The sequence below is a fragment of the Microcaecilia unicolor genome, chromosome 10, assembly GCF_901765095.1.
Source record: "Microcaecilia unicolor chromosome 10, aMicUni1.1, whole genome shotgun sequence".
In the NCBI taxonomy this organism is placed as follows: Eukaryota; Metazoa; Chordata; class Amphibia; order Gymnophiona; family Siphonopidae; genus Microcaecilia; species Microcaecilia unicolor.
The window spans coordinates 145,849,558-145,860,580 of NC_044040.1; the positions used below are offsets into that span (position 1 = coordinate 145,849,558).

Below are 11,023 nucleotides of genomic sequence, written 5' to 3' on the forward strand. Positions count from 1 at the left end.
CTTCTCTGAGCAGCATTCGAGCAGCACATAGTTTCTGTAGCACAAGTCTGTTAAAGTATGAAGTCATGTTTTAGTGTCACGTTTAGTACTGTGTGGCTCCTAGAGGGTTGATGGCGGTGTTTCATATGGCAGAAGTCTGATAGCATATATCTCCTGCAGAAATAGTTTTGTGGCATGAAAGATGCAACTTGTAAAGTGTTGTATGATTGCTTAATTTTATTCTGAGATTAAAGGGATTAGACAAAATGATATTTCAGGAGTATATGTTCTAGAGATCACATCAGATGATACTTCCTTAGTGTTACAGAAACAGTGAGAACTGTGATAGGTGGATGATCAGAAGCCCCGTGCTGTTCCAAACAGTGCTCTAAAAATAGCACTGGAACAGCGTGGGGCTATACCGCCCCTATGATCAGAGATAATAGCATGCAAATTTAAGCACACTATTATCTCTGAGCATGGAGTAAAAGTGCGGGAGCATTTTGCCTGAGCATGTGTTCAGGCACAGTCCTCCTGCACTTGTGTGACAGGTCCGGGCTGTCAAAAGCCTAGACCTGTCAAACACAGGAGCTCCCTCCAACTGCAAGGCCCTGGTGGCCTAGTGCCCCCCCCCCCCCCCCAGGACAGCGACATGGGGGCTGGAGTCCCCCAACCCCTCTCTGACACAGGGGCACGGGGGGGGGGGGGGGGGGGCTGGAGATCCTCCTGTAACCCCATCTCACACCCAAAAAATAAGGTCCTGGTGGCCTAGTGGGCCAAAAGCCCAAACCTCCCACCGGGTGGACTAGCGGCCCCTCTCCCCCCTTACCTTTGTGGTGGAGGAGGAAGTAGCACATTCCTTTCTCTTCAGCACTGCCTTCAAAATGGCGGCACCCTGCCCAGAGCATCCTGGGATGCGCTGGATGGGGCTTCCCAACCAAATAAGTACCAACTGTGCCACCAAGGCCTTATTTTTTGGGTGTGAGGGGGGTTGGTGGGCTGGAGATCCTCTGGATCTACATTCCTCCAATGCCCTTGTGAGGAGGGGGGACTGCAGCTGATCTCCACTGGACCGCCAGCCCCTGTGTCGCTGGTTTTGGGGGTGGGGCTCAGGTTTCGTGCCTGTTGGGGGGGACGAGGAAGCCTGCTAGCATGCAAATACATGCTGGACAGGGATCCCTATTCTTCCCCAGTGCTCCACAAACCCTAACTCCAGCTCTGAGCTGGCATAGGGTTTACTGTGGGAGCAGCACCAATGTTTGGTGCACTTCCCACTGAGCATTGGTGAGGAATAGACAATGCCCTGTTTAGCATGCATTTGCATGCTCATTGAGCATGTTATTGCACGTGCTCGCCGGCTCTGATTGGATGGAAGCAAATGCATGCACTAGTACTACGCTATTGGCCTCTAGTGCCAGCGTTTGCTTCTGATCATCGGCCCATGAATCTAGGGAGTCATATTTATCTGGAATTTGCTTGCACCTTTCCCAGTATTAACTCACGATGAGTTATTTCCAGGTGCACTAGGTATTTCCTGTCTCTAGAGAGCTCACAGTCTAATTTTGTACCTGAGACAATGGAGGGTTAAGTGACTTGCCCAATATCACAAGCAGCAGCAGTGGTATTTGAACTGGGCGGGCACCCCTGGATGTCAAGCCCAGTGCTCTAACCATTCCACCCCTCCACTCATGCACTAACATTCAAGATTACTTGGGGTTGGGAGGAAGTGACGTCACCGGGTGACATGGTTGCCTGAAAGCGGAGCTCCGTGTCACACATGGGGAAAAAACGATAAAAAGCCCGATCCGCGAACGGAGTAGCGGCCCATTAAGAGCGGAGGTGCAGGTGAAGGAGACAGCGTGAGAATCGAATGCAGGGAGAGTTGGAAAAGATCGATCTCTCCCGCTTTGCTTACTCGTCGACACCGCGAAGTAAAAACAAAATGGCGACCGTGCAATCAAATCGCCCACAACAGGCGACGATTTTGCCCCGCACCGAACAGCTGCCTGGAACAGACCCTGAGTCAGGTGCAGATCAAGAGGGGACAGAAGAGGAGATGGGACCTGAGTGGCAGAAATGGCTACAAGAAATAAGGTCTGATCTTAAAGCCATGCGGAGTGAATTACTCAATATGGGGGCTGAATTAAAGGGCGAAATAAGGGAGCTTGGCACCAGAATTGAGGAAGCAGAGACCCGATTAGATGCCCACTCTGAATCGATAGAGACCCTAGAGCAGCGCACCACTGAGAGCCAGCAGGCGCAGCAGCAGATTTTAGACAAACTGGAGGACCTTGAGAACCGAAGCCGCAGAAGCAATCTGCGCTTTCGAGGATTACCGGATTCCCCTGCATATCTGGACTGCGAGGACACTATACAGAGACTGGTGAGTGACCTGCTGGCAACGGGGGGCACTACAATGGAACCGGCATCGATTCTCCTGGAAAGGGCCCATCGAGCGTTGGGGTCCCCACGAGCGAATTTACCTAAAGATATAATTGTCTGCTTTCGGGATTACAAACTGAAGGAACAAGTGGCAAAAGCGGCACGGCAGACCCCAAACTTTAAATGGGACTCCTACGCAGTAGAAATATACCAAGACCTAGCTGCAACTACATTAAAGCGAAGGGCAGACCTGAAACCTGTGACCAGACGACTACAGGAATTGGGAATCCGATATAAATGGAGACACCCTTTTGCACTGGTCTTCTACAAGGAGGGAAAAATGCACCAAATCCGAACACTCGTAGAAGCGAGTGAGATCTTGCCAGTGGAGGACATGGCGGAGGCGTCCTCCTCGGTGGGGGCGGTAAAACGTGGTCCATCGAGGGGGCTGCCACCAAAATGGCAACGAGTGGGTAAAGGCCAGAAGCGCCTGCAACGCCAAAAGTCGGCCACCACAGTGCCATAAAAAGGGAACTTTGCCCTGCAGAGGACCGACAGATGAAAGGAGAAAGCAGGGAAGAAACCCTTTGGACCAAAGTTTGGTGGAAAAGCAAAAGACATGTCTGACCCTACTGAGAATTAGGGTGAAGTATGTTAAGAGGTTGCATTTCATGTCCGTGAGTGACTTTGTTGTATAGTTGAACTGTTAAACTGTTATACTGTTATATTATCAAGATATGGGGCCCAAAAAGAGAGGGCATGGGGCATTGATCAACAGCACCTATGTGATCCTGTGATGACACAGTAAAGTGTACATTCAACCAACACTTCTTCCTTAGATGCCCTTTGTGATGCACAGGGGCAGCATTAATAGGCAGGGGGGTGGGAGGGAAGAGGGGAGGGAGGGTAATGCACGGTGGAGGAGGAAAGAGAGTTGGGTGAGAGCTGAGGAGGAAACACAACAATCTGGGACTAGGAAAGAAGGACAGAGGGTGGAATTAGATAAAGCATCAATATATTATATAGAGATATATGTGGATGAAAAATGCTAGATCTTAAGCTCCTGCTGCTTAATACCAGAGGCCTAAATATCCCCAGAAAGCGACAGCTCCTGTTTAGGGAAATGCTACGTCTACGCGCGGATGTGGTCCTAGTACAGGAGACCCATCTGCTGCCCAAATATGAATACTTATGTCGTCATAAAAAATTCCCGCACATATTCTTTGCCTCTAACGGGGCCAATACAAAGAGTAGAGGAGTGCTGATGGCATTCACGGGAGACAAGCCATGGAATATACAAAAAGTAATTAGAGATAAGGGAGGCAGATACCTTCTGGTAGTTGTTTCTTTAACAGGACGGGTCTATACACTAGTGAACGTTTATGGCCCCAATACCCAACAAGAGGGATTCTTAGCTGAGATAGATAAACTACTTCAACAACATATAGAGGGTTCCCTAATAGTGGGGGGGGATTTCAATCTTACTTTACAGTCCCACTTGGATAACTCTTCAGATGCTATACGGTATGGCCATCGGGATAGAACAAGACTACAAGAATTTATCAACCATTGGCATCTAATAGACCTGTGGCGGCAGGTAAATCCCCGAGAACGTAGCTATACATACTATTCCACAGTACACCAATCATTCTCTCGGATAGATTTTTGGTTAGGGGAGGCGTCTGTGGCGGGAATGATGGGATCTCATCAAATACTACCTAGAACCTGGTCAGACCACTCCCCTATTCTTATGCAGCTAGTGTTGCCCACAGCACCGGTGGGAAAAAGAGGGTGGCGACTAGATGATACGCTCCTACAAGACCCGATTAATGTATTAAATATAGAAAATAAGATTAAAGAATATATTCAATTTAACGATACAGGAGAAGTGTCGCCTATTATGGTTTGGGAGGGATTTAAGGCGGTAATGAGAGGCCATCTAATTGCACTAAAGACACATGTTAGGAAACAAAAGATGTCCAAGGAAACAAACATTAGAAGACAATTAGAACAGGAGGAAGCTAGACTTCATCAGGGAGGAGGAGGGAATGAACAGTTAATTAGAGATAAAATACACCGGCTCCGGACCCAAGTGTGTGAGTTGGAGCTGGCAGATTTGGCAGAAGACCTTCAAAAAGCACAGCAGATACATTATGAATTTGGGAATAAAGCTAGTAGACTTTTAGCTTTCAAATTAAAACAGCAAGCAACTCGCAATATAATCGCGAGTCTGAGGGATGAAGGAGGAGGGATTCACACAGAAACTGACTATATCGAGTCGGCGTTCAGAGAATATTATAAGAGGCTATATGCGGGTGGGGCAGAGATAGCGCCAGCAGAGATAAAACAATATTTAGAGGACATTGAGCTTCCCAGACTGGAAACTAGCGCAAGTCAGACGCTCTCACAACCTATCACATTGGAAGAGATTACATATGTTATCCAGAGGCTCCCGATGGGAAAGGCCCCGGGTCCTGATGGATTCACAAATAAATTTTATAAACGATTTGGGAAGCTCTTGGCCCCAATGCTGCTAAAGGTACTCCACTCGATAGACTCAGGCTCGGGACTACCGCCAACATGGGATCTAGCCAACATAACGGTTATTCATAAAGTAGGGAAAGACCCTCAATTGTGCGGATCCTACAGGCCAATTTCACTTTTAGGGATAGATTATAAGATCTTTACTAAGATCTTGGCTATACGGATGCAGAAATACCTGCCCTTATTAATTCATCAAGATCAGGCAGGTTTCGTGCATGGCAGACAGACATTCGATAACATACGGAGAGCTCTGCATGTAGTCTTCCATGCGCGAGACACACAGTCTCCCCTATGTATTCTATCACTGGACGCTGAAAAAGCGTTTGATAGGGTGAGTTGGCCATTTTTGTTTGGAGTACTGGACAGAATGGGGTTCACAGGGCGACTGCTTCATTGGCTCCAGTTGATCTATAAGACTCCACAGGCCTCACTCCGAATAAACGGAAGACTCTCAGAGCCATTTCGCCTATATAGAGGGACACGACAGGGGTGTGCACTGTCCCCCCTGTTATTTGCAATAGTGATAGAGCCACTGGCAATGAAACTTAGATCACATCCAGATGTCAAGGGGCCGCGATTAGGAGGAGTGGAAACTCGAGCTCTCCTTTTTGCTGACGATGTTCTGCTTATGTTGCGGGACCCCATGACCTCATTCCCGAGAATACTGGAGATACTATCTGCATATGGAGAGGTCTCAGGATTCAAAATCAATTTAGATAAATCTGAGGTGCTAGATATAAACATTCCCCCAGAACAGAGATCCCAATTACAGCAGACTGCCCCATTCCGTTGGGCGCCGAAATATGTTCGGTACCTGGGGATTAATATTCCAAAACACATTGATGAATTGTTTCAGGTCAATTTCCCCGAGATGACACGACAGCTTTTTCGGGACTTGGAGAGATGGGAAGGTTTGCAATTGTCTTGGGTGGGAAGGATAAATGCGGTTAAGATGGTGATACTCCCGAGAATGTTATATCTTTTTATAGCACTACCGATCTCCATCCCTGATAGCTTTTTTCGAGGCCTCCAGAGAAGAATATTTTCCTTTATCTGGAAAAAAAGACCCCCGCGAGTCAGACGGGAAGTTCTATATCAGCCCAGAGAAAAAGGGGGGATGGGGGTCCCATCGTTTGCCACATATTTTCTGGCTGCGAATCTTAGAACATTGACGGCGTGGTTTACAGACACGGAAAAACTGGGAATACAGATGGAGCAAGGCTGGATGGCACCATTTCCACTAAAGGCTATACCATGGCTGGCTAAACAGGAGCTGGAAGTGCTAATTAAAAAATGTCCACCTTTGATACGATGGCCCCTACAAATTTGGTGTAAAGTTCGAGAACAATTCTTTCCAGGGCGTAGATATTTTCGGCATATGTACCTTAGATTTGCTCCCCACTTTGGACCAGGCAGGCAAGATAAGGCCTACCTTACTTGGGAGGATATGGGACTGTGTACATTGGGACAAATGTGGGAGGATGACAAAACAGTAACATTAGAAGAACTCCATAGAGAATATGGGCTATCCCACTTACAGGCGTTCCAATATTACCAGGTGCGGGATTTTATAACCCGAAGAGCAAAAGGGGAGTTAAGCCTAGCTGACACTGGAATAGAAAGGGGAATGATGAAAGGAGGAGGTAGAGGAAGTATTTCCAGGCTGTATGGAGCGCTACTGGCATACTCTAATCCGATAGAGCATTATTTGGCAAAATGGGAGGAGGCCCTGGGGGTAACATACACGCCCCCACAGTGGAAATTAGCACTTAGGTCTTTACTTAAGGTATCGATTTCTAGTGCCATGATTGAAGGTGGACACAAAATATTATACTGCTGGTACTATACCCCCCATCGATTGGTAAAGATGTTTCGAACTGGCTCAGCTACATGCTGGCGACAATGTAATACAACAGGGGACATGTTCCATATTTGGTGGACCTGTAAACATGCTCAGGCTTACTGGATAGAGATACTGAAATTTATAAAAGATGTCACTGGAGTGACATACCCACTAAAGATGGAGCATTGTTTGCTGCACTTTAAACCTGAGGGGGTCCAGAACCCAGTACATCGATTCGCAGGACAGGTATTTGTGGCAAGCAAATTGATCCTGGCAGCAGCATGGAAACAACCGTCATTACCTGGTCTTGGAAAAGTTTTGCAGAAGCTAGACTATGTCAACCTGATGTCAAAGCTTACAGCATTACGAACTGGTCGACTAGTACAACACCAAAAAATTTGGAAGCCATATGAACAATGGAAAGCCTCACATCAGCTCTCTGATCAATAAGGAATATAGGGAAAAATGGGAAAGAATAAGTTTGTTGCTTATCAGGGAGAGGGGGGGAGGGAGGGAGGAGGGACTGGGGGGGAATAGCCATGTTATAGGATAAATGAGAGTGTTCAAGATGGTTTGGCTAGCAATTATGATGTATTAGCAATGTGTTATATATTGTCAACTTTATATATGAAAATAATAAAATAAATGGTTAAAAAAAAAAAAAAGATTACTTGGGGTTAATGTAATATTTCCATTTAAAAAGCTGATGTTGATGAAAGGTTCCATATTAACATTAATGATATTTGAAATCCCCCCTGTGTCAATGCAGTAGGTACAATAGAGGGTGTAGCTGTGCACCTCACCCTTCTGTGACAGTCTTCACAAGCCTTAGTTGTCCTCCATAAGTCCTTAGTTGTGGAACCTGGGCTTCCAGAGCCTACATACTTGACAGCTCATTTCTAAAATAAGTTCTGTTGAAGTCACACCACAATATATACCTTCAGGTATATATTTACCTCTGCCTGCAGCATTGTGCAACCTGTGAAAGTGTGAATGATGCCACCCTCCCAGCCTTGGTTTTTTTTCCTGTTGATTAGCAGCTCATTCTCTCTTCAGAATGAAAAAAAAAGCAAACAAATATGCTTGCAAACAAGAGTTTTTCAGTGTGTGTCAGTGTATCCGGAAACTGTGATTATTTATTAAATTCAGAGATGAAGCAACTGAAGTTATATTCAGTGGTAACAGCATCTGCTACTTTGTGGTAAGAGACCATTGCAAAATTTCTTACTCGCAAGGCTTATTAATTTCATTACATTTGGCAAGCAGAAATGTGCTTCAGGAGACAGAAGACATTTAGTAATGGCAGTCACACTTACAAGGTTTAGAGGCAGACCTTTCTGTCTGCTGTGCAAGGCAAGTAGTTTACAAGAAAACATTGACAGCTGAGCAGCAGCCTACAGCTTAGGTAGGAAATAGGCAGAGTGCTTGTATGATGCGCCATGTTCCCAGGCAACTGAAATTAAGCCCTAGTTATCCCTAGACCCTGATGATGTTGCCTAGCTAAGTAGAAAGATTACTGACGGTCCTTACTTCTTCAGCTCAATTCTCTTCAGAGACAGATTGTGAAAGAGACAAATACTTTTGAGACGTGGTGGAAAGAAGATAACCAGTGAGACGCTGTGATATCAGAGTATGAAATAACAGAGCAGATCAAACTGGTTGAGGATAAAACATGGTCTAGTAGTAGGATAAAAGATTTGCAGAAAATAGAATGCACTCTGCGTCTCTATAGATAGAAACCCCATGCTTGATGGAGAAAAGTAACTGTGTGGCTATATCGTTGTCCCCTCTGACTGCACTAGTGAGACAGTTGTGAAATGTTAACAGATTAGGCAGTCTAGCAAAGTAGGAAACCTAATAGGATAGATTTTGGTTAACCAAATAGCAATATCTCCTGAGGACATGCTGTAGAGGTAAAGTTTCTACATGGCATAAATGGACTGTTTCTTGGATATTTGGTCTTGCAATTGACGAGAGGAAGAGCTACTTTAGTTCCTGTTCTCAGTGAAACATAAGACCTAGTATAAGGAGTAATGGTTGTACATCCTCTAGGCCTGTGGCTCCCAAACCTGATCCTGGAGGCACCGCAGCCAGTCAGGTTTTCAAGATATCCACAGTGAATATTCATGAGAGAGATTTGCATGCTGTGGAGGCAGTACATACAAATCACTCATGAATATTCATTGTGGATATTTTGAAAACCTGACTGGCTGGGGTGCCCCCAGGACCAGGTTTGGGAACCACTGCTCTAGGCAATAGTGATCATAATATGGTCAAATCTGATAAAGAGGCTGACCGAATTTCTGTTTTGATTTTGGAGCCGAAATCGGCCTAAAATCCTACATTTGTCCTGTTTTGGTTTAAGCCAAATATACATGTGTATTTTTGGCTGAAACTGAAACCCTGGTGCAGCTCCTGCTCCCTCCTTCCCCCAGGAGCAGCTCCCGACTGAAGGATTCCCCACCCCCACCTCCAGGCTTAACTTGAAGGGATTAGTGAATGGTGATGCAGTGGGGCAGAAGCAGTCCACACTCACTCCTGCCCCTGCTGGCTTCATTGTCAAAATGGCTGCTGGGACTTCAAGCGGCAGTCTCACAAGACTGCTGCCAGAATTCATGACAGCCATGTTGAGGTTGGAGTCTGTATGGGTAGCCATGTTGACAATGGAGCCAGCAGGGGCGATTTCGGATCTCTCCTGCTCCCACTGCACCACCAATGCTTTTAAGGTAAGCACGGGAGTGGGGGGGTCCATTGGGAGCCTTGCCTTGCCTTTGTGCAAGAGAGGGGGGCCGCTCCGAATCTAAGAGGTTAGCTGGCCAGCCCTCGGAGGTGAACTTCTTCTGTTCGGGAGGAGAGAGAACGGATGTGCAGTGCAGTTACATTTACGGTTTCTGTTTTAGCCGAAACTGAGCAACAAAAATTTTTTTTTTTTGTTACATTTGTACCCCGCGCTTTCCCACTCATGGCAGGCTCAATGCGGCAGGCAATGGAGGGTTAAGTGACTTGCCCAGAGTTCTGTGCCGGGAATCGAACTCAGTTCTCAGTTGCAGGTTCAGTTTTGGGTGAAATGGAAATATGATAAAAAATTAAAGGAAACCGAAAAGATAAATTGTATACCTCTCATTAAGAAATTTTGATAGAAGACCAGGTGACTGCTAGAATGGTTAAATGGTGCTCTAAAACAAGGTAGTAGAGTAAATCTTTAAAAACTGGAAAGCAAATTCTAATGAAGAACTTAGGAAAGAGCTTGTAAAGCTGATAGTGCTTTTGACAGTTTGATTCATGCTGTTATAAGAACATAAAAATACCAGGATAATGGTCCATCTTAGCCCATTATCCTGCTTCCAGCAGTGGCCAATCCAGGTCACAAGTACTTGACAGAAACCCAATTAGTAGCAACATTCCATGGTACCAATCTCAGGGCAAGCAGTGGCTTCCCCCATTTCTATCTCAATAACAGACTATGGACGTTTCCTCCAGGAACTTGTCCAAACCTTTTTTAAACCCAGATACACTAACCACTGTTACCACATTCTCTGGCAATGAGTTCCAGAGCTTAACTATTATTCTTTGAGTGAAAAAAATATTTCCTCCTATGTGTTCTAAAAGTATTTCCATGTAGTTTCATTAAGTATCCCCGGTCTTTGTACTTTTTGAAAGAGTGAAAAATTGATTACTTTTACCCATTCTACTCCACTCAGGATTTTTTAAACCTTATTTATATCTCCCCTCGACCATCTCTTTTCCAAGCTGAAGAGCCCTAACCTCTTTAGCCTTTCCTCATATGGGCAGTTCTATCCCTTTTATCATTTTGGTCGCTCTTCTTTGAACCTTTTCTAATGCCACTATATTTTTTTTGAGATACGGCAGCCAGAATTGAGCGCAATACTCAAGTTGAGGTTGCACCATTGAGCAATACGGAGGCATTATATAATATTCTTGATCTTATTTTGCATCCCTTTCCTGATAATACCTAGCATGCTGTTTGCTTCTTGGCTGTTGACGCACACTGGGCAGAAGATTTCAGCATATTGTCTACAATGAAACCTAGATATTTTTCTTGAGTGCTGACTCCTAAGGTGAACCCCAGCATCAGGTAACTATGATTCGGATTATTCTTCCCAATGTTCATCACTTTGCATTTGTCCACATTAAATTTCATCTGGTATTTGGATGCCTAGTCTTCCAGTTTCCTAAGATCTTCCTTCAATTTTTCACAACCCGCATGTGTTTTGACAACTTTGGACAGTTTTGTGTCATCTGCAAATATAGTCA

General features: G+C 45.4%; 1 protein-coding gene across 1 annotated transcript in view; it reads left to right on the plus strand.

The window, feature by feature from the left end:
• Positions 1-316, plus strand: part of LOC115478339 (diacylglycerol kinase delta-like) — a 107,148-nt gene extending 106,832 nt beyond the window's left edge. The window contains exon 4 of the mRNA XM_030215643.1: positions 227-316. Within this exon, the coding sequence (XP_030071503.1) occupies positions 227-316 (90 nt within the window). The remainder of the gene's footprint in view (positions 1-226) is intronic.
• The last annotated feature ends 10,707 nt before the right edge of the window (positions 317-11,023 follow it).